The 23,024-nt window shown below is 49.3% G+C and overlaps 1 protein-coding gene across 4 annotated transcripts in view; it reads left to right on the forward strand.

Moving 5' to 3' along the window:
* Positions 1-23,024, forward strand: part of LARGE1 (LARGE xylosyl- and glucuronyltransferase 1) — a 521,069-nt gene that overhangs the window by 136,758 nt on the left and 361,287 nt on the right. For all 4 annotated transcript variants that reach the window (XM_072844187.1, XM_072844185.1, XM_072844186.1 and 1 more), the window contains one exon: positions 1,438-1,625. In XM_072844187.1, coding sequence (XP_072700288.1) covers positions 1,520-1,625 — 106 coding nt within the window. In that variant the 5' untranslated portion in view covers positions 1,438-1,519. The remainder of the gene's footprint in view (positions 1-1,437; positions 1,626-23,024) is intronic.

Below are 23,024 nucleotides of genomic sequence, written 5' to 3' on the forward strand. Positions count from 1 at the left end.
TCAGGGTGGGTATAGAAGAAAGCCTGGTGTTGACAGTTGAGATTGGCTCCATTAGGTGTTCATTGCTAGCAACTTGCTGAACACAGACTCCTGAAGCTGGGGAGGACCGCTTTTGGTTAGAATCTGATTCCATTTATTCGTTCAGCAGACAGTGATTACCTAGCCTGCAGGTGACAGCAGGATGCTCAGGCTTAGGGAAAGCAAGGTGAGTGGACAGGGTGTCGCTCTCTTGGGAACTGCAAGGCTGATGGGGAGGGCAGACATTCAAGACCAAGACCACATCATGTGGGGTTTAAGGCTCATGGCAGAGGGAAGGACATAGTGTGGGAATACCCAAGGGGACACCCACACCAGCTTTTTCATGGACGTCTGTTCTTTGGGGCTGGGAAGCCTGCCGTGGCTGGTTCTGCTCTGGGAGGCTCCCAACACGGGGACTCCTCGCTCCTTCTGCAGCCAGTGTGACATCAGTGCAAGGAGAGATGTGGAGACAGATGGCATGGCCTCTTGGTTTATAAATTCCTCTATAAGGCACATGACTTGCAGTCAGATATGCAGGTGAGGGGTCATGGCCTGTACTCTGCGTTGACCTTCTCCCTCTTCTTTGAACATGTCTCAGCAAGTCTGTGTAACCTGAGGCCTGGCTTTCTGCAGGCCTGTAACGGGTTATCTGTGTTCCTCTGCTTTTTCTGCACGTTTTAATCATTTCCGTGCTTTTCTGGACATCTTTTTCCGTTTTGAAGGCAGAAGCGATTAAGATAGTCCCTGGTGAGTGTATTCAGGTCATGAGCTGTGATGGGGATGTGGTCCCCTGCAGATGGTGTTGTGGCTGGTTTGGTGTCCTCTCCTCTGAGTGTGCAGACCCTCAGCTGTCAGTGCCTTGCACAGCTCTCCATCCCCCTCGTCTGGGACTTGGGAACTGTTCTGCTACCTCGACTGCACATGGGTTAGCCGGCGACTTCATCTGTTGTTCCTCTAAGGTCCATGCCTGTCTCATTCGTTGCAGTCTTGGAGCTCCTGTGCATGTTTCATTTCGGCCTCTCTTGTTAGACTATGTCTCCCAAGCAACCTGTGTTCTGGTCGTTTTTGGAAATGTGGCACCTGGTCAGTGCTTGGTATCTACAAGGTGCCAACTAAGTGCATTGTTAGTAAGTATGTTAGTTCAGGCTTTCGGCTAATCTGTACTGTAAAATACGTGTGTGTGCGTGCACGAGGGAAGGAGGGAGTCATAGTTTTTAATCATCTTTTATTTATTTACATTTTAAAGAGCTGTCTCTGTTTTGAGAGACTGGAAGACTGCAGAATTGTCTCTGGGATGGAAGGTTAGCAAGAAGTCATGCACAAGCCACATTTCAGGATCTCGGGGCTATCGCTCCTCTGCAATTTGTATCCATCTACAGTGCTGAGAACTCAGCCCTTCCTCTCTGCTCTTCCTTTCAGAAAGTATTATGAAGGAGGCCGAGGACCCCGTGCTCCGGGCAGAGAAGCGGCGCTGGGATTAGGGGTTGCCACTTCTGAGAGGATGCTGGGAATCTGCAGAGGGAGACGGAAATTCCTGGCTGCCTCACTGACTGTTCTCTGCATCCCAGCCATCACCTGGCTTTACCTGTTTGCCGGGAGCTTTGAAGGTAAGAAGGTGGCTTCCTTACAGGGAGAGGGGAGGAGGGAAGCAAAAGGCCCCTGGCTCTCCCAGAGTCCTGGGAAGCCCCTCCAGGCTGTCCGGTCCCAAGCTGTCACTTCATGGAGCAGGAGGCACATGGGCCAGGGGCCAGACTTGCCCAGGTTTACACGGGCAGCAGGACCGGGTCCGGAGTGAGGAGGACAAAATAAAAGCAAAAGCAAAATGAAGTGCACCTGAATGCAGTGACATGGTTGGGGGGCGGGGGGCGGGGAGTGACACAAGTGTCAGAAACCAGCTCTTGGAGTTGATCATTGTGTCCATAGGGGGTGAAAGGTTTGGGCCCTGGAGGGATGACGTAACTACTCATGGAGCCAGATGTTTCATTCATTCTTCGGTCTGTTCATTTATTCACACATTTCACATGTTGTTGTTACTGCTGCTGCTGCTCGTGTTGAGCATCCGTGCTGACCAGGTGCTGGGGAGGCGGCGATCACAGGTCTGGACGTGCGCAGTGCGGTGGAGACGCGCTGGTCCGGGCCTGGCCAGCCCAGCGCGCTGTGGGAGGCGGCTGTGGGAGCTGTCAGGCCTGCCGGCCGTACGACGCGATCGGTCACACTGGCCGAGGAGACGAGTGCCGCAGAAGAGCTGCCCTCCCCAAACAAATAAAAACAAACGCCAATCCCTGTCACTTTCCAGAAATCAGTAGAGAAGACAAACCCCGCCGTTCCTGCAGCCAGCAGTTCCGAGTGCAGCGCGGCGTTGGGCTGTCAGAGGTGGTTTCCTGAGCTTCAGGGGGGAGGGGATGGCACCATCGAGGAGGACCCTTCCTTTATACTTAGCGGTTGAGTTCCAAAAACATCTCAGGTGAAAATCTGTCTCAAGGAAGTCACTGGTGTGTTTTCTTTTCCTTCCGAGATTTTATTTATTCAATTTGGAGGGGGGGGAGTGAAAGGAGGGGCAGAGGGGGAGGGAGAGGGACAAGCAGACTCCATGCTGAGTGTGGAGCCTGACATGGGGCTCGATACCACAACCCTGAAACCATGACCTGAGCTGAAATCAAGAGTCGGATGCTCAACCGACTGAACCACCCAGGCGCCCCTACCCTCTTTATTTTCAAAGATTTTATTCATTTTTAGAGGAAAGAGTCACTATTGTGTGTTTAAACATTTCCTTTATACATGATTTTTATTGACACCTCAAGGCTGCCTTTTAATTAGGAGTTCCACCTCACTCTCTTGAGATTTACTCAACTGAATATGATCGAGGTGTCACCATGTGCCTGCAGTGCAGGGGAGGGCCCAGGGCCACACCCGTCCCTTCCCTGTCCCACTCGTCCCTGGACTGGAGCAGCTCCTGTCTGAGCAGCTCAATGGGGTAAATTATGCCACGGCAGTGGATGATTAGGTTTTGGCAAAGAGATCAGAGAGAGGAAGGGGAGTTGCTGTTGATCCTAGAAGAGACAGAAGGAAGCATTGTGCCAGGGATGTTGGAAGAGCTCTTGTAAAAGAAGGCTGAGAACACGCCGTGCTGGTCCAGGGTTAGTACATCAAAGTGCTGACTTTGCCAGTAAAACTGGACCCAGTAATGATACTTATAGTGTAATAATAATAATAACAACAGTAAAGGGGATGATTATATTTCACGCATTTCTGCGGCCAGGTGTTATTGCAAGGATGTTGCACGTGTTGACTGTTTCTCCGTCATAACCCCTTGTAGTAGGTACAGAAGAGGAGGACAAGGCAGGAGTCCTTCAGTGATCTGTCCAGGGCCCCAGAGCCAGTCAGGATGGGCCTGGGTTATTGGACTTGAGATCTGGGGTTTCTAACTACAATACCATGGTGTAGATTGGGACTTCAGTGAGGTAGAAGACTTTGGCAAGGGGTTTGTCAAGGTGTCACCTGCCCTTTCTGAGTGCCTGCGAGGGAAATTGCAGAATTTTGATTTGCAGTCATTGTCGGAAACCCAACCCCAAATGATTTTGGCAATAAGGGAACTTAGGAGGTAACAAAACCAGTAAGTTCAAAGGTAGGGAGTGCTTTAGGCAGGGTCAGATCCAGGGGCTCAGGTGATATTTTTGCAGCTCAGTCTCCCTCCTTCCCTTTCCTCTACTTTTCTCTGCCTTGGTTTCTTTCAGGGCAGTTTTATGTACACAGAGGAAGCTTTAGCTTATAACTTAACCTCACCGGTGCCTGTAGAAAGAGTTCGTCCCCCTAATTCTGCAATATGCCTCTGATTAGATTGCCCCTGGTCAGTTGTGGTCCAGAGACCAATCACTGTGGTTGGGGGAGGCTGGTGAGGCCAGCTCTGTACCCTCTGCTTCATTTTCGTCATAGGGTAGAGAGGAGTTCCCTGACACATGTGGAGTCAGAATGGGGGAAGCGTGGCCCCCAAAGGTAAGTGGTGCAGTTTCCCAAAGAGGAGACTGGGAGTTGATCTGCGATATGGAGAATTCATAATCGGCTGTGCTTCGTGATAGGTTAATGTCAGCTGGAAGTCTACCTTCCAGCATCATGCTATCTGAGCCGGCCCTGGCTGATGGAGTGACGATGATCCTCAACTTTGAATGATTTTATTAGCCTGGCAGGTAGATGACGGGAAACAGGGAGGATTAAGGAAATAATACTCTGAGATGAACTGTGGAGACTGGTGTAGGTGCCCTGTTTATCAACATGATGCTTAATCATAAGCCCTCCCCTGGGGACTGAATCGCAAACTGCATTAAACAGGGGCTAGATGATGGGAGCACATTAACAAGCATTCTTGCTAGGATGACAAACATTACAGGTGTGTTTTACGGGTATCAATCTGTAGCTGGACCACAGCATTTATTTCTGGGTGTCACACTTTAAGAACAATCTAGACACATCAGCACATCAAGGAGAGTCTAGGTGAGTGACAGTGCCAATTCAAACCTTGTTACATACACAGTGGTGGAAGGAATGGGGGCTCTTTACCTTGGAGAAGCCGAAACTCCAGGTGTACATGATCAGCTTCAACAAGCAGTCAAGGGACTGTCACCCGAAAGAGAGATGGCCCCAGAATCTATGGAGGGACATGGCAGGGAGCCAGCTGTCAAGCTCATCATAGTAAAGGATCACTCTGTCCAAGGCTGGAGTGAGCTGCCCTGAGAGGCAGTAAAACACCTAATGTGAGAGCTGTGTACACGGGAGTGCGGTGAGTGGGCGGGCGGCAGCTCAGCATCAGGGGTACGTGGACAGGATGACCTGCCTGACCTATCCTGACCCAGAGATCCTGAGACTCTAGGAAAGACAGTCTTTACTGGGAGACAAAGGGTACCTCCTTGCAGCCCCTGCCAGTTTACAGCAGACATCAGTGCATTTCCAAAAGAGCCCATGGAGACATTCTTTTCTCTGTAGTTAAACATAACAACTTTGCAATCCATTTATTGACACCCTTGAGTTTTCTGTTTCAGTGCAGGTGGAGCCATAAATAAAGGACAGGGTTGCTGCCTGCATTCATGAAAATGCTATTTATACTTTATGCGAGTTTATTTATTTTCCAACCCTGTTTAATTTCAGTGGATCTCTTGGAGATACCGATGCCCTCAGCATAATGTTTTGGAGTTAAATGACACGCAAGAGCAAGATACATTGAGAGTGCACTAGAAGGGGGCGGAGAGTGGTCTCAGGCACCAAAACCAGCTGAGCCAGAGAAGCTGGGTGATTGGGAGTATGGTCACTGCTCTTTCTAGGCCTTCATCTCCTGCTGCATGAAATGACATAAAACTGAAGGTCACCTATGGGGGCTGTTGGGGCACTGACATTCTAGAACTTTCCTAAGCATCTGATGTGCATGAATTGGAAATGACCAGAATCTGCCCCAGTGAATGGGAAGTATGTCTGGAAGAGGGAATCGGCTTCCTGTGATTTGCTCCAGAGTGTGGATCCAGGATCAATGTTATGATCAGGATCAGAGTTATGGGAAGGCAGGTGTTGTTTTAATATAAGAAGGAACTTGTGTTGTAATAATTAGATTTGCCAGGTGTTGGAGGCCACCATCTGGGAAAGCAGTGATGAGATCCCCATTCTCAGAGCTGTTTGTCAAAGGCCAAGTGACCGTTGGTTCAGGATGCTACTCAGGGGATGGTTTTGCTGGTCCTTCATCTCCCTGCCACGGCCCCGTTCCTAAACCCTAATTCCTTTGTTTCTTCTCCAATCAGCCTTTCTTCCCATAGCATCTCAATGACCATTCCCAGCCACCCATCCTTCATGCTCAAAGCAGCATATCTTCGCTTCCTCCTTCTTTCCCTGCAGCCCATGCTTGCTACTTCCTGTTGAACCTGACTGTGGCCTCTTGTGGCCGCGTCTTTGCTTTCTGCCTCTCACCACTGAGTGGCCGTGACCCTGAACCAGCCAGTCATGCTCCTCCTGTGTGGCCATGACTGGTGCAACACCTGCCCTCCACCTCCCGGAGAGCAGCGGAGCCGGGCTCAGTCACTGTGCCACTCTGTCCCTCTTCTACTGCTCTGCCTCCATCCCCTAGCGTCCCCTCCCCAGCCTCCTGGACTCCCTTCGGGTGCGGTGCGCTGTCTGGTGGCCGCTGGCCTTCCCAGGTGCTGTTCTTTTTCCCTGGGACACCGCTACACTTCTTTGCTGGGCTGACTTCGACCCTTGGGGCTCAACTGAGCCTGATGGCACCTCACCTCTAGCTAGGTTGGCTTCCTCTGCTGCTGTCTCCAAACTCTATATACTGTCCTTTCTTCACACCTGCTTTACGTTTATTGTTTCTCCTAATCCGGTCTTCACAAGTGAGCACAAGCATCGGGAAGGAAGGGAGTGGTTCTGCTCCCCCTCCCATCCCTAGGGGAGCCAGGAGAACTGGTTGTTGAATGAGTGAATGAGTGAAGAATGCCCTCTTCTGGATTTGAGTGCTGACAATGCTCACCATTGCCTCCTGGGTTTTCTCCAGATTCCTGGTAGTGGTTTGGGGTCTTTCACAGGCACTTTTCCTTAGCCTCTGATTTCTGTCAGAGGCTAAGGCAGGCCTTACTTCTCACTCAGGCAGGCCCCCTTCTGTTTTCCTACTTCTGTATTTTTGCTCTTTGTTTCTTCTTCCCAGAATACGGTTCTCTGGTTTTGCACCACCCTTCCTCCCAGCCAGCATCTTCAGCGCCCATGTTCAGCGTGTGATCCCATGTGGAAGCTTCTGTGACGGCACTCATCAAGGGGTATTTTGCTTGTTTGGTGTCTTTCTAGTGCTTTCTTTTGAGTTTTGTGAGACAGGGGACTGTTTTACTCATCTTTACAGTTTCAGAGTCTGGGCATCACCCTTAGTGGGTCCTGAGTGTGAATGTAGACTGGGAAGGAGTCTGGATGTTGGAGGAAGCAGGAACCACTGGTCTCTTCTGGGGCTCTGAGCACCTGTGATTTTGAGACTATGGCTTAGAATATGGCTCCAGGAGCCTCACCTCCCTTCTGGATGTGATGTTAGTTGTGGGACTTGAGGAATTCTGCTTAAACACACATTTATTTGAATTTATTTTATTTTTTTAAAAAGATATTATTTATTTATAAGAGAGAAAGCAGGCGAGCAAGCAACGAGAGAGCCAGCACAGAGGGAGAGGGAGAAATCGGCTCCCCCCTGAGCAGAGAGCCTGATTCAGGACTGCATCCCAGGACCCTGGAGTCACGACCTGAGCTGAAGGCAGACACCTAACTGACTAAGCCACCCAGGCACTCATTTTTTTTTTTTTAAGGTTTTATTTATTGAGGGGTGGGGGGAGGCACAGAGGGGGAGGGAGACTTCCCTATTGAGCAGTAAGTCTGACTCAGGGCTCAATCCCAGGACCTTGAGATCTGACCTGAGCCAAAGGCAAATGCTTAACTAACTGAGCCACCCAGGTGCCCCTGGTGTTTTGTTTTTTTTTTTTTAAATATTTTATTTACTTATTTGAGAGGGAGTGAGAGAGAGTACAAGGAGTGGGGCAGGAGAGGCACTCCCCGCCGAGCAGGAAGCCTGATGTGAGGCTCCATCCCAGGACCCCAGGATCATGACCAAAGGCAGACACTTAACCAACTGAGCCACCCAGGCTCCCTGCTCCATTTGAATTTAGATCATGCTGATTATTTTCTTCCAGAGTCACCTGGGTATGTGAGTTTTACTTGCCGGGTGTGGTTCTTTCTCCTCTGCCCATCGAGGAGATGTTGTTCAGCTGTTACTGAATTCCCAGCATGTGGGAAAAGCATGCTTTTCAGCCATTCAGAAGATTGTTCACACATGCTGCCCTCTGATAATTTATAACCAGCTCCATGCAGACGCTTGGTCCAGAAGCTTTCTATGGTCAGGGAAGCAGGCCGATGCAGGTGTGCGTGTTATTTGACAGCACGTGTTCTTCGGAGGATGCAAAGTCCTGAACATTTAAAACCCATGTCATGGGCGGCCCTGGTGGTGCAGCGGTTTAGCGCTGCCTGCAGCCCGGGGTGTGATCCTGGAGACCTGGGATCGAGTCCCACATCGGGTTCCCTGCATGGAGCCTGCTTCTCCCTCTGCCTCTCTCTCTCTGTGTCTCAATAAATAAATAAAATCTTTAAAAAAAAATAAAACCCGTGTCATGAGCAGGCATAGGATATTGATTTTTGGACTGATTTCAGCCCGCACCCACGTTATTTAGTTCACTGTTCATGCCGTCCTTATCAACACAAATTCCTTCTGAAATGAACGGTTTCTTGGGGTCCTGACATTTGACTTGAAGAGTTGCAGTAAGAACCAAGGAGTTGTAAGTTGAACTTATTTTTGCCTTATGACTTTGGGGGATCAGGGGCACGGGAACCATGGATTAAAGGGAGCTGGTGATGGTGCTGGTGGGGTGTCTGTTATCCAAGCAGAGCTTATCCAGACATGACTGATTCCCCAGCCCCATGTCCACTTCCCTCAGCACAGGACTGTGATGGGATGTTGGTGAGTGTGCAGGGGGCTGGTGAATAATCTGCTCAAGGTTTCAGGATGCCCTGGGGCTAGGGTCTGTGGCAGTGGTGATGCGGCTAGGCCATCCTGCTTTCCTGCCAGTGGCCCAAACAGATCCCTTAATGAGGGTTTTACGGGGTGCAAGAACATGCGGTGCTGAATGAAATGGAAATGAAATGGAAAGCATAATATACTTACTGGCTGTCTTTAGTATGTCGGAAATGAGGGGCTTCCCTGCTTACTAGCTGTAAGCCTCCGAAGCAGGACTTGAGGGAGGCGGCGGTGGGTGGAGGTCATGCCGCAGACCCCGGGGCTGCACTCATCTGTGCTTCCTACCTTGGGCCCAAAAGCATCTCCTTAAGCTCTTAGACTCCGAGGGTAGTTGAAATCTGTCACAGCTGTGTTCAGCTGTGAGGTGGTTGCTAAGGTGACCTTTGCTTTTCTTGTGCCAGCTTTCGATCATCTAGCATTATCGGTAGTCCTGCTGGGGTGGAGCAAACAGCCCCTATGTGGCCTCAGTTGGCTGCGCCTCCTGCAGGAGCTTGTGGCTAGGACCTTTGTACCAGGTGTTAGGAAAAGCTGGTGTCTACTCATCAGCCACCTTGTATTAGTTTCCTGTGGCTGCAGTGACAGAGTCCCAGATGTTCAGTGCTGAAAGAACCACAAATGTATTGTCCTACGGTTCTGGAGGTCAAAAATCTACAGTCCAGTGTTGTTAGGCTAAAGCCAGATGTTGGCAGGGCTGGTTCCTTCTGGAGGCCGCCAGTGAGGATCCATCCCCTGGCTTTTCTCAAGTGCAGAAGTGTAGCTCCTTCAGATTACTATTTGACTCTGAGCTCTGCTGCTGGAAATTGTCCCATCTCCTTCTCTGTCCTATCCTCTTAATAGGACCCTTGTGATGGATTCCAGTGCTCACCTGGATAGTCCAGAATGATCACTTCATCTTACAAGCCTTAATTTAACTATACCTGCAAAGTCCCTTCTGCTATGGAAGGTAACAGATTCACAGATTGTGGGGATTAAGACATGGACATATTTGGGGGTCATTATTTGGCTCTCCATATTGCTTGGTCCTATTCTCAGCATCCCCTCCATCTTGTGACTCTAGAGAGACAAAACAAAGGGGTGTTGTACCATCTCTTCTCTTTTTTAGATATCTTAATCCTGCTCTAGGAGTTTGGCGTTCTATAATTTTAATACATAGAAACATCGAGCAGGACTTACTGCTCATGAAAAAGGTATTGAATTCAGATGTGTTCAAACCATTTTAAACCATAATATTTTGTCTATAACAGATGTTTAACCAATAATGACAGTTCAGGTTTTTTTGAAAAGGACAGGAACTTCTGCTCTTTGGGGGTGCTGGTCTTAAAGTGATTTTAGTTATTTTTTTATTTCAAATGCCAATTTAACCAAAGAAGGGAGCATTTCATTTAGAGAGGGCTGTTGACGGTCTCTTAATTTTAAGTAAAATATTTTGTATTGCTACTTTGGAATACGATTTGCTGTTATCACCTGAAGCTGAACATACTCCATGTCCCATCAGTTTCTGTCCCTAGTCATATGCCATAGAGAAAATGTACGTACGTGTGCTCAAAAAACACGTACAAGAATGTTCACAGCATTGTTTTTAATAGTGCCAAAGAGGAAAATACTGAAATATACACCCACAGTATAATAAACACAAGTAGTGGCATGGTTATATAGTGAAGTACTACAGAGCAATGAAAATCCTCACGGATACCGTTGAGCAGAAAAAGCAGACACAAAAGAGTATATGTACTGTTGGATTCCAATTGTATAAATAAAAAACCAGACAAAAGTTGATCTAGGTATAGAGACTGTGGCATGGCCAAAGGAAGACTTTGGGACACTGGTCATTAACTTGTTAACCTGTGATTATGCAGGTGGGTTCACTTTATGAATATTCACATTTTCATTTTCACATTTTTCATCTGTAATTCACTTTTCTGCATGTGTTTTCTTATTTAAAAACAACTCTGTAGGGCAGCCCTGGTGGCTCAGCGGTTTAGCGCTGCCTTCAGCCCAGGGCACGATCCTGGAGACCAGGGATTGAGCTCCACGTCGGGCTCCCTGCATGGAGCCTGCTTCTCGCTCTGCCTGTGTTTCTGCCTCCTTCTCTGTGTCTGTCATGAATAAATAAATCTTTAAAAAAAAATAAAAACAACTCTACAACTCTTGATAGTTAACTGAATTTGAAGAGATTGTGTGGGGTTTGCATTCTTTTCAGATAAAAGAGCCATTTTATTAACCTTTGGGATTTACAAATCTATGTCATTGTTTAACTTTGAAATTCAAATACTTTTTAAGCATGAAACTTTTCTTTTGGGATATATACTTGACACTTCTATTTAACCACATTTCCTTTTTTCCCCTTCTGATCCACCTTACCATGTGGATACAGCCCCCACCTTCTGAGGGTCTGATCACAGCACTGATTTAAGATCTGAAATTGGCTCCTGAGACCTTAATTCTGAAAGCATGTTTTCATCACTTTGAGCCAAGATCAGTGTTCCTGTCGGAACTCTGTCAGTGACCAATTCCAATTAATATTAAAGTGATACTATTTCTTAATATGGATACCAAATCACATTGGATAAAAGCTCCCACTTGCATTAGTCATCTGACCTGCAGCGTTATAAAAACCCTTGTGCCTGGAAAAGAAAGACACTTCTTATTGTAAGCAGCATGAAAACATGGAAAGGGTATGTACTATTTAAGCCATAACCACAGTGGAAAGGACAGCAACTGCTATCACTTCGTTAGACAGAAATTGGCTGCATCTGGCCCGAAATTGTGTTGCGCTTGGCCAATGCGCTGCTTTTTACCATTGCTGACTTGATTATTGACCATTAACACTTGGGGAGATTGCACATAAAAATCATGATTTCTGGCCTTCCTTAACACCATGGAAAGATCTAGCAAACCAGAACCCCCTTCATCCTAGTGGCCACTGGCTGGAGCTGAGTCATCCCTTCACACGGTGCATGAACACTCCAGTTTGTCACAGTGACATCATTCCCGGCTGATCCCTGAGTCGCTCTGTGTGCTTGCTGTTTTCCGCAGACCCCAACTGAGAAGGAAGAGCTCCTGGTATTTTCTGATGTCACTCGTTGACCCTGGCTGGCTCAGTTAGACTTTGCGTTTGGACGGCTTGGCTTACTCTGTGCCATGTGCCGGGCTGGGGCTGTGACCTGCATTGTCTCCTGTCTCCCCACAAGCAGCATCATGCTCTGCCCATTTGACAGACAGAAGCCGAGGCTCAGGGTGTTGTGCTCCTTGGCCGAGGCCACCAGCTGGTAACTCGGGGAGCTGGCATTCGGACCCCGGCCTGGGCTGATAAGGCCCCCTCCTCCCACATACACTGCTCACTCTCAGTGACCTGCAGATATGGAAACATGTGGCAGAGGAGATTGTCAAGTCTGTACGCTCAGGTTTCAGTCAGGGCAAGGCAAAACCCTGTCTTGGTCGAGAAGACAGACCCTTTTCTGTGGCTAGTGGGATTCTGGTCAGCCAGTCTAAGCAGAGAATTTGATTAGTCTTTTAATGCAGTTTGCATTTTTGCCTCTGCCATAGACGCCTGCAATTAAGAGCAGGAGGGCATTTTAGGATTCTTCCAGGCAGCCTTGCAACCTAAGCAGATAAAACCTTTGAAAACCACTTGAGGGCTTCATCCAGGGCGGGGACTGCTGGGGGAGGGGGGTGAACATGTACCCGAGTGAGCAGAGTGACAGTAGACCTGGTCCTTGACATCACTGCAGGTCTATTTCTCCCCCATGGAAAGGGGTGCATGGTTGCAGCTCCTGCGTGTTATGAAGGCTCAACATGGTCCTGCTACAGAGCATGGTTGTTTAGGACGGGTTCGTTTTCTTCCCCTTCTGTTTTCCTGGCGTGTTGGAAGGCTATCCTGGGAGAGATGCAAACGATCACCCACTTGGTCTTAACCAGGCCTGCGGAGGCCACTGATGTCTAGAGAACTGTCCAGACTAAGTTCAACGCCTCAGCCGGCGGTGCAGTTGGAACCATCGCTCAGTCTGTAGCACCACAGGACTCGCTACCCGCCTCTTCATATCCCTTTTAGAAAAGACAAAACAGGAAGGTCACACTTGTTCATTTTTGTCAATGTGCTTTCTCGCACATCGGCAGCACTCCCTGTCTGTGTTGGGGGCAGGGGATGGGGACACGACCTACACCTGTGGTCGTAAATGCACCTGCAGCTGCTGGTGGATCCAGGGTCCATGTTTGCAGAAATGAAGCCGTTTCACATGGGTGTCCTATAGTGAGAACATGGAAGAGTAACAGGAAAGGACCATCCTCTGATTCCACGTTGAATCACCTCTATAATAAGATTTGTCTTCTAGGGGCTGTAGCTGAGTCATTACCCCTGGCTCTAATTCCCAAATCTCCCCTTAAATGCTGTGTGTCCTCAGCTGAGGAATCTAACCTCTCTGAGCCCAAATTGCTGCCTCTAAAATTGGGGTGCTGCTCCCTGTTTTACAGGGCTTTTGTACAGGTGAGAAGGAGTCCATTGTGCCTAATGCAGAGTAGACTCACAGAGTCGTTTGTGTTCAGCTGTGTTTTATATGCTGACTGTGCTCTCTGAAGCAAAAATCACTTAAGGACTCACTGGAATCAAATGTTTAAGGCTGTGGTGTTAGGCAGTCTGGCACTATCAGGTTCCTTCTTATCTTTCCAGGGGGGACCCTCCTCCGATAATGAGGATTTGTCAGTTTTGCTCCAGCAGAGGGCACTCCACGCCCCATCTCCTGCCTACCCGTGAATTATGCTGGAGCAGGTGTGGGGCATTGAAACTTTGCTCTGATGTCCTGGGCAGGAGGCCTCTCCATGGCCCCAGTAGATAGCCATGATGATTCCGTAGCATGGTGCTGCTGAACAGAAGCTTTCTCACGTACATTTAAATAATCCTCCCATAACTCCAGTAGGGAAGGCGGTATTCTCAGAGATGAGGTAACTGGGCTTCACAGCCATTGGTGGATCATTCGAGGACATTGATTAATTCAACAGACACAGCCAGGCACTGTAATGCAACACTGGGGATCGGGCTTTCCATCCCAGGAGCCCATCCTCTTGTGGCCTGGAGCTCCCTTTCTGGTGGAAGGGGAGAAATGATTAAAGGGTAGCTTTCTGCTACCCTTTTTGCTCTGCTGAGTGGTAGCAAATGCTACAAAGAAAAAGAAAACATGGCGAGATGATGGTGAGCGTGTCAGGGGAGGGGTGGTTGGACAGTCCTTGGGTGATGTTTAAGCAGAGCCAGGTGGAGAGAGAGAGGAGGGACATTCCAGGCAGAAGGAACAGTGGGTGTGGAGAGTGCTTGACACCTCTCTAGAAGGGCAAGGAGAAATCCGGTGGGCTGGAGAGGGAGTGGGCTATGTCAGGAAGGTAGGTGGGGGCACCACATGAGGGTGGGCCTTGCAGCTCTGTACTCTGATTCCTTCATCATCCTCAGCAAGTTTATTCCTTGGTATCTCCCTTTGGCTGCTAACTTCGAGGAACCTTCGAGAGTGTTTCCTCCTCCTGCCTGGGAGCCAGGTCCCTTAGATCTCTGGTTTCAGAATGGCCAGATGAGCAGAATCACCTGGGGCATTTGTTTCATGTGTAGACTCCGGGCCTATCGTGGGGCACAGAGGAAAGACCAGTTCTAGGGCTCTGGCCTGGAAATAACCAAATGCGGTGCTACAGCCCCAGTGCCAGTGTTTTCAAGTATGTCGAGTGAGCCTTCTCTTCTGGGAAGTTTGACATGATTCTGGATCTTTATAAGTTCCCTTCTTACTATGGGTGGCGGATCTCAGCCCGTCTCCAAGGTTCATGGGCTCTAGGACTTGGATTTGGTAATGATCAGGTCGGTGATGACAGCATGGATTGAGTGCCTGCTGTTTATCTTCTGCAGAAGCCCAGCTTTATGCTTTATCTGTGACATTTAAGTCTTCGTCCTCACGCCGGGTTCCCCGGGGAGATAGTACCTTTGGGTAATACACTGTTTGTGCTTCTGTTCAGCCTCTAGTGTTGGATCACACTCCACTTCCCTCCTTTGCAGAGTTGCCACATAGATGAGAATAATGGTGCATGTTGCTCGGAAGAGTGCCTCGAGTGCTGGGTAACCTGTTCTTGTACTAGTATCCACCCTAATTTTGGCACCCTGCCCTCTGTCGTCATCTCCAAATCCTTAGTGTTTGGCACAGTCCCTGGTGTACAGTCGTTGCCCTGCAAGTGTTAAAGTGCCTACACTGGATAGTTCTAGCTCCTGTTTATGGAGGATTTATATGGGTTCTTTACTCATAGTAACTCCTCTGTTTCTCAAAACCAAGAAAGTAAGTACCGCCAACCATCCCATTTTATAGATGGGGAAACAGAGGCACAGGAGCGCTCAGGAGTGTGCTCGAGGCGTGAGAGCTAAGGCGGAGCCCGGGCAGTCGGTGTTTGCCACGGTCTCTCCAAGGTTCCATTTGCCTCTTCCACGGATGTGATTGTAGATCTTTCTCTCTTCTGTCTTAAGTTCCCTCCTTCCAGCTTCATTCTCCGTGGAGACTGGGAAAAGCCAGTCAGTCATTCCCCTTGTACGAACAACCCTTCACATGTCCTTGGAAAGTATCCTAGACCAAGACTTGGAAGGTGGTAGAGTGTCCAGGTGTGTTTACCTCTCTTTCTTTCCAAGCCCTGGATTTTCTTTGCCCACCCCTTGGGCATACCTGCCAGTGGCTTCTGCCTCAGTGGTGGTTGGATGCAGGCTTCAGGGACAGATAAGGGTCGGCCTGTTCTGAGCAGTAGAGCTAACTATTAGCCTGTGCTTTCCCCCACCCAGAAACCATGCCTGTGACTTAATGCTTCCCGGCATGCAGGGCCTGGCTCACTCCAGGGAGTTGGGTGGGGGGCAGGCTGGGCTCTGAAACTGTTCACATCCATCCAGAAGTGAACATAGGCAGTCCTATGGGAGCCGGTTCTGCGGTGGCAGTGAATGAGACAGGTCTGGGTAGAGCAGCGTCTCACCTACGGCTTGATTTCATGTTTTGGATAAATACTCCGAGGTGAGGGGCATGAACGGGTGGATAAGTAAGGATCTCAGGGAATATTTATGAAATCTTTGTGTCCCTCTCACTACCTCTCTCTCTGTCTCTCTTTTTAAAGATTTTATTTCTTTATTTGAGACAAAGCACAAGCCGGGGGTGTTGTCAGAGGGAGAAGTAGACTCCTCACTGAGCAGGGAACCCGATGCGGGGCTGATCCCAGGACCCCAGGATCATGACCTGAGCCCAAGGCAGACACTTAACCGACTGAGCCACCTCAGTGCCCCATCACCTTCTCTCTTAATAGAGTCCTGCCTAGGTGGCTCTCTGAGTGGAAAGGATCTGCCTTTTCCCTTTGGTCTCCCCTCTGCCCCAAACAGTCTCAGCACTGTTTTCCAGATGCTTTGATGACAGGTGGCAATCAGAAAGAGACCCTTGAGTTGCATGTCTTCTCTGCTGCTTCGCTTGTTCAATCCTCAGGTGAAATCCCTGGGCTCCTTCAGGTGCTGAGACCATCTCTCCTGTCCACCCTTACTGCCGGGTGATGACAGTTTGTGCTGGTGAGCACAGGCGCTGTCTGCTGTTCCCAGTGCATGTGTTACTTTTTGCAGCGCTCCTTTCCGGTAGGTCCTATTCTCGTCCTGCTCCTACAGATTAAGTGCAGGGTGTTGGGAAGCTTGGCTGGGGTTGAGGAGCCAGTGAGTGCAGACCCAGCTGGTGCGGCTCGGGGCCTGTGCTCTTAATCACACACATAGGCACTGCCCTCCCTCTGTCTTGGTCGGTAGCATGCATGTGGCTCTTCCTCTGGGCAGAGCACAGGACCAGCCACAGGGGAACAGAGGAGAGTATGATTATTCCAGGGCATGGGGTTGTAGAAATACAGAAGTGCAGATGTGCTGCAGGTGCTGTGAGAATGCAGAGCTCAGTGGGCCGTGTGTGGGCTGCGGGTCAGAAAAGGGCTTTACAGGGAAGTGATCCTGGAGCTATGTGTTGAAAGGGCAGTAAATGTGTCCTGGGGATTCATGAGAGCATTTCATCACTTGGGAAGACACAGTGGAGTGAAACCACCAGGACCAGAGGGAGGTGGGAGGTGTCTCCTGCGCCCCATGCTCTGTCACGGCCTATCAGAGGAGCGCACACCCGGATGTCAGGATGGAAGAGACATCGGGCTTTGCAGACAGAAACCTCTGGGTTTGAAGTCTGCCACGCAGCTGCTGTGTAACCACAGAGAGCATCTTGCCTTGTCTGTGCCTCTGCTTCTCCTGCATAAATGGGAACAGCACTATCTTCGTCCAGATTTACTACGAGAGCTGAGTGTGAAGGTTTAAGTAGGCACCTGATGCATACAGGGCACTCAGTGAATTGCAACTGCTTGTTTTATTTATTTATTTATTTGTTTGTTTATTTATTTATTTATTTATTTAGGGCTGCACACTCGCATTATTTTATTTTGCTTTTCCAGCTTGTTTTATTTTTGATGAGATCATCTATCGATCAACTTCAGATCTGTAATTGCAAATCAAATATAATCTAAAAAAAATCTCTAGCACATAGTTGTTGCCCAGTAAATATAAATCAAAGGGTGGACTTGTTGCTAGCAGGGCCTAATGGGAGAGTGTTCTATGGAGACGAAGATTGGGATGGCTCTTTTCATTTCATCATGAAGCGAAGTGTGGTTGGAATAAGGTAGAAGTGCCAGCTGTGGCTCAGTTAGGTGGTGGCGATGCTGAGGTGTGCTAGGGTTGGCAGGTGTGTAGCTCTGGTCCCCTAAGACTTGGGTTTAAGTCAGAGCCTGCCGCTCACCAGCAGTCCCGTGCCATTTCGGATCTGCCACTCCTCCTCTAGGGAATGGTTGTGACAGATGAGCTACTACAGGACTGGAGCCTGGCACACGCGGGGCCAGGGATACGGGGTTCTTCAGCAGTCGTGAGCCCCCTTTAAGGGACAAGGAATTAGAAGGAACACAAGTAGTGTTTTTGGGACACTCACATGTGCTTGGCGCTGTTCCCTGTGACTTACACGGATGGTCTTCAGTCCTCACAGCTTCCCTGCGAAGTTGGTCTCCTAAGTATCCCCACTTACAGGTGAGGAAATTGGGGTACAGAGAGGTTAGGTTACTTGCCCAAGGTCACTCTGCTTGGCAGGAAAGGAGTCGTGCTTTCAGTTATGCTGCCGTGCCGTCTCCAACAGCAACCCTGGGGGAAACTCTGCCAGCCCTGTCTGACGGATGGGGAAACCAAGGCAGCAGGAGATCACATACCCTCCAGAGAGGGCAGGTTTGTGGCACTTGGCACGTTTTTTGTTTGTGGACAGTTAAAGGCTGAAGCTGGTTCTGCTTGGACTCTCAGCAGGAGGAGGAATCTTTGTCCCCACCCGGGGGACGGGGTGGCAGCCCGGGGAGGGGGTGGCAGCATGGAACCAGGCGCCCGTCATCCTCGGCCCTGGGGTCCCGCAGGGGGTCGTCTCAGGACAGGACCAAGTGCTCCTTGTCCCTTCCAGCCGCACTCGTGGCGTTGGTGCTGCTGCCCGACCTCCCTGTTCCCTGCAGCCCCTCCCCTGCCTGTGGCTTAGCGGGAAATCACAATCCCAGGGGTGTGGGGGGGTGTGGGGGTGCTTCCGCTGCAGTCGTGCTGCTCCGAGGACGCCGGGCCCCGCAGGACTGGGTGTCCTCACTGGCTCCCTGCGTCTGTGCTTGCGTGCAGCACTCTGGTGCATTTAGGAAAGTCTCCTTTCCAGCAGGCAGTTTGCAGCTGCTCAGCCCCAGGCGCCTGACATTTGATCTTCCACTTGCAAGTTTTTCTGTGGGTATTTACATTCCCATCAGCCTGGAAGAGCCTTGGGGAGTCAAACTGGCCCTGGGGCCCCCTTTAAATTCCCTACTGTGTGTCGCGTGTCTAGGGGTCATGATCACTAGCTGAGATGATGCTCCTGTGTTGGCCACTTTTTAAATGTATCTTTTTTAACCTACTGAGGGAGGCATGTATCACTTTTTTTTCCCCTTTACATCTAAAAGCTGGGGCAAAGCAGCCTCAGTACTGTAATACTGTTAATGTTTGGCCTGTACCTGTGTGCGCTCTGGGTTCCTGGGTTCCGGTGTGCTGGTGATTATATACATAGAAAACCTAATGCGTTCGGTGGACACCTTTTGATGATGCTTTGACTTCCTCTGTGAATTCCAAGCTAGTCCCCTTCCTTTGAAGGCTTTCATTACCTAATGAAATGGTTCCAGTTCCCTCTGTAAGACGTGGGTGTAAACATTGTTCCGCACAAAGCCTGCCCTTCCGGATTGTCCTCTACCAATTTCACGGTTCCCCAATCCTGAAGCCAGATGTCAGATGGTGTGGCACTTGGGAAGTCGGGAATCCTGAGCTTAGTTGAGATGAAACCTCACCCGGAGTTTGTGTGTGAGGAGGTTTAGTAGGGAGTAGGGGAGACAATGCCCCCTTTACTGCTTTTTTTAATGACAGCCCCCCACCCCCACCCCATACCAGAGGGAGAATCCGGGTATTTCTGAGGAGGAAAGACCTGTATGACTCCTGCTTCTTTGCATGTTTTTTCATGCATGTGGGGGTCTCCTCTGGATGGTCGATGGATTTTAGAGCCTTTGTTTCCTGCTCCTCTGTTTTCCTGTTAGATGATGGAGCAGATGTTTATTAAGTATTGGGTATGTATTTGATCCTGGACCAGGGTCTGAGAAAGACAAAATCAGGCTAAGGCATGACCCTTGCTTGCCGTTAAGAAAACATGTTCTCTTGTTAGGTGATAATGACCCTTCTGAAGGTGGTCATTCCCTGAGGACAGTGGGTCCTTGGAGGAAACCAGATGAGGTGATGGGACCACTGTGTAGTCAGGGAGGGAGGTTGTAGGATGATCAGAAGTGAAAATTTACATCAAGAGCAGCAGTCTGTTCTGGAGGCGAGAACTCCCTAGGTACAATCCAACCTAACTACTATGTTAGAAGGAAAGACACGTGACTCTCCGGGGGCATCAAGGAAAGCTTCCCGAGAACCGTGCCTCTTGGGCCGAGTCTTTTTTTTTTTTTTTTGAATAATAGATTTATTTTTTATTGGTGTTCAATTTGCCAACATACAGAATAACACCCAGTGCTCATCCCATCAAGTACCCCCTCAGTGCCCGCCACCCAGTCACTCCCACCCCCCGCCCTCCTCCCCTTCCACCACCCCTAGTTCGTTTCCCAGAGTTAGGAGTCTTCCATGTTCTGTCTCCCTTTCTGCTATTTCCTACCCATTTCTTCTCCCTTCCCTTCTATTCCCTTTCACTATTACTTATATTCTCTTGGACTGAGTCTTGTAGCATGACAAGGAAGTGTCGTGCTACAAGGAGCAAGCCAAGGAAAGTGGAGTTGAAGGCCACAGCTGACCGATCGTTGGCTGGGGTCATGAGATCGTGACTTGATGGTGGTTCTCTGCTGAGACCGTCTAGTGATGCCACATGTGGTCCCTGAGAGCAATGTGTTTAACAAATTGGTCCAGTGGTCTTGGTAGGAAAAGCACAAATCCCACCCGAAACTGTGTGGTGTCCTGCATGGCCTCGGCTAACAGATTTCCATATTAGCTCATGAGCCTTGTGGAAATCCTGTCTTCAGACATCCAAGGGGTCCTTCTCTGTACGGTATCTGCAGTGCTATCACCTCCTCTCCTGCCTCCCTCCACGCCCCCATCTTTGGCCCTCAGTGATTCTGTATTAATAGCAGCGATTAAGCTGCCTCATCTCATCAGGGAGGAGATATTAATCTTCATCAGACCCAGGAAGGAGCTGAATTTTTTTTTCCCTGCTCTTCCCTTACCTCCCCTTTCTCATCCCCCCTCCACGGAGCTCAGGGCTGCTCCAGTGTCTGCTCTGGAATCTGCTTCTGCAGATGAGTTCAGGGGGGTCACTTCTTGGCTTCCCTTGCTCAGCCTCCCTGCATCCAGGCATCGCATGCTGCATGCTGTAATTGAAGCCCACTGTCCAGGGACAGAGGGCGGGGAGGTTGCTCCCTCCAGTGGGAACTCCCAGTCTCACTGTCCTCGTTGCTGCTGGGAAGTTAGAACAGGGCAGTACCACAGCTGGAAGCTGGAGGTTTCTTGGTATACGAAATCCCATTCAACCCTTAGAGAAGTATGCCAGCACCCTGTTGCCTTTTTCATTCTGTCTTTCTAAGGTCCATGCTGGGCTGAGGATCCTGGGTGCCGGGGCCAGGGCCGGGAGGCAGAGACCTCAAGGACCAGAGTTAGGATGGAAAGGAACTATGTCCCAGAGCTCTTCTCCATCCCCAGCTGTTCCCACTTCTGTGAACCAGCTGCCAAATATAGCTCATAGTGCACCAAACTTCTGTTACGGGCCAAGCTCAGTGTTGGCACGGTAACTCATTCACACACGAACTTGCCATATGTGTGTTGTTAGTCCATTTTTCAGATGAGGAAACAGGACTGGGAGGTTGAGCGCCTTTGCTGAGGTTGCGTGGCAAGCTGGGAGGAACCAAAATCCATCGTAGGTTTCTTGACTCCTGTTTTGCTCTGCCCACCGGGGATGACAGTAGAATTTCTTGCCAAAACTGGAATGCTTTAAGGACTGGAAGAGGATGCTAAAATAGGTAGGCTGGGCCAAAAGGCATAAATGGTGACTGGTCCAGGTTAACCAAGAGGCATGGTCTCTTGCTTGTACTACAGCTGGAGACACGGGGATGCTTCTGTGCTGTTTCTGGAAGCAGAGATGGCAAGAACAGACCTCATTCTCTCTGCCTCCCTTCCCTCCCAGAGACCTGCTGGCTTAGCCACAGGCCTGGTACAGGAGAACCTGATTAGTTTGCTTCTAACAATGAAGAATCTGGAATAACCACCATCTCCTCTGCTCAGCATGCAGCCTTCATACCCAGGCCACCTTGAAGGATCTATCTAACTCCCCTCACTCAGTGGCATTGGCCTTTCAGCCTCTGAGCACACCCCGGTTGGAGGAATGGTAGTCTGCGCCCTGCTCCCCCCCCCCCCCCAAGGGCTCTCTTTGCATTCTACCAGCAATCTTCTTCCTCAGAGGGATTCCCGAGACATTAAATTAGCAGACAATGACATTAGCTCTAAGAACCAAACTTGATTACTCGAAATATGAGTGTTTATTATTATAAGGAATAAAACAACCTTCTCTCTATCCCCAACTCTTAGATCAATCATATCCTCACACTAAATTGCATTAACACCAGTTTCCTTTTAGTTGGCAGGGTTGTTTTGTTTTTTGGATATTTTTTGTGCAGATTGTCTGAAAGGCAGGGAGTATGTCAGAGTATTACACACCAGCACAGACAGGTTTGTATGTGAGCTTCCCCATGTAATTTGCTGGCTCTTCAGGCTGTGGTCTAGGAGTGTGAATCCTGCTAGAGGCTGCATCCTATCATGGCCTCATCTCCCTGGACTCTGCCCATCACTCTGTTCCTCTAACTTGACAGCAGATACTCTGATGCCTTTATATTTGCCCATGCTCTGCTTTTTCCCTGAGAAGTTCCATTGTCCACGTCCAACCCCCAATCCTCTGTACTTGAAACTGTCCCCAATGCATCTCTTTGCCCCTACAGCCCTTCTGGGCTCCCCTGTTAGAGTACTTTGGGCAGAATTGGTGCTTAATATATGCTATTCATGGGGCAGGAATATTGTTACCTTGTGAACTTGCTGTGAGGTTAAATGATACACTTAGAGAGTGCTTTCCTCTGTTCTTTGTGTTCTAATTAATACTAGCAATTGTGGTGGTTGGTAAACTTCTGGGAGGTGATTCAATGTCAATATTCAGTATGTGTCTCCACTGACGTGACAGCTACTCTAGGGTAGGGCCGTACGTCTTACTCTATTTTGTATCCCTGACTACAGGGTACTGTGGTAAGTGTTCCATGAATTCAGTTGAGTGAGTGAGATAAAAGCCGACCTGGGGAGGGGAGGTTTTGAGAAAGATCCTTTACTCCCCTCTTACCTGAGGGCCAGTTTGAGGACCTGAGTACAGGATCTGAGATTAATTGGAAGGGTTCTGGGTCCTATAGGAAGCAGGCGAGACCTGTGAACAAGCAAGTCTGTTCAAAGCACGGTGGGTGATTCCAGGCCGCTGCAGAGCTGAATCTGAGTTTTTCCATGGGATGCCACAGCTTCTGTCAAGAGGGGAGGAGGATCCTTTCTTACCTACACAATTTACCTGGAGAAGTTTGGCCTCTCCAGTGCTCATGGGGAGCCAGAGTCCTCTTTGGACATTGAGGCAGAGAACCCACATCTGAGTCCAGTTGTGCCTGAAACTCCTCGTGTAGCTGTGGGCAAGGTACTCCTCACTTCTAGGATCTGTAAACAAGGGGCTGGGTGTTGGAAGAGTTAAACTTTATAAGGATTATTATTCTAGAACTCAGAAGGATAAAAACAAAAATCAACTCAATGGATTGTAGAGCTCAAATAGACTCATAAGAGCAA

The sequence above is a fragment of the Canis lupus genome, chromosome 11 (assembly GCF_048164855.1).
Source record: "Canis lupus baileyi chromosome 11, mCanLup2.hap1, whole genome shotgun sequence".
Lineage (NCBI taxonomy): Eukaryota > Metazoa > Chordata > Mammalia > Carnivora > Canidae > Canis > Canis lupus.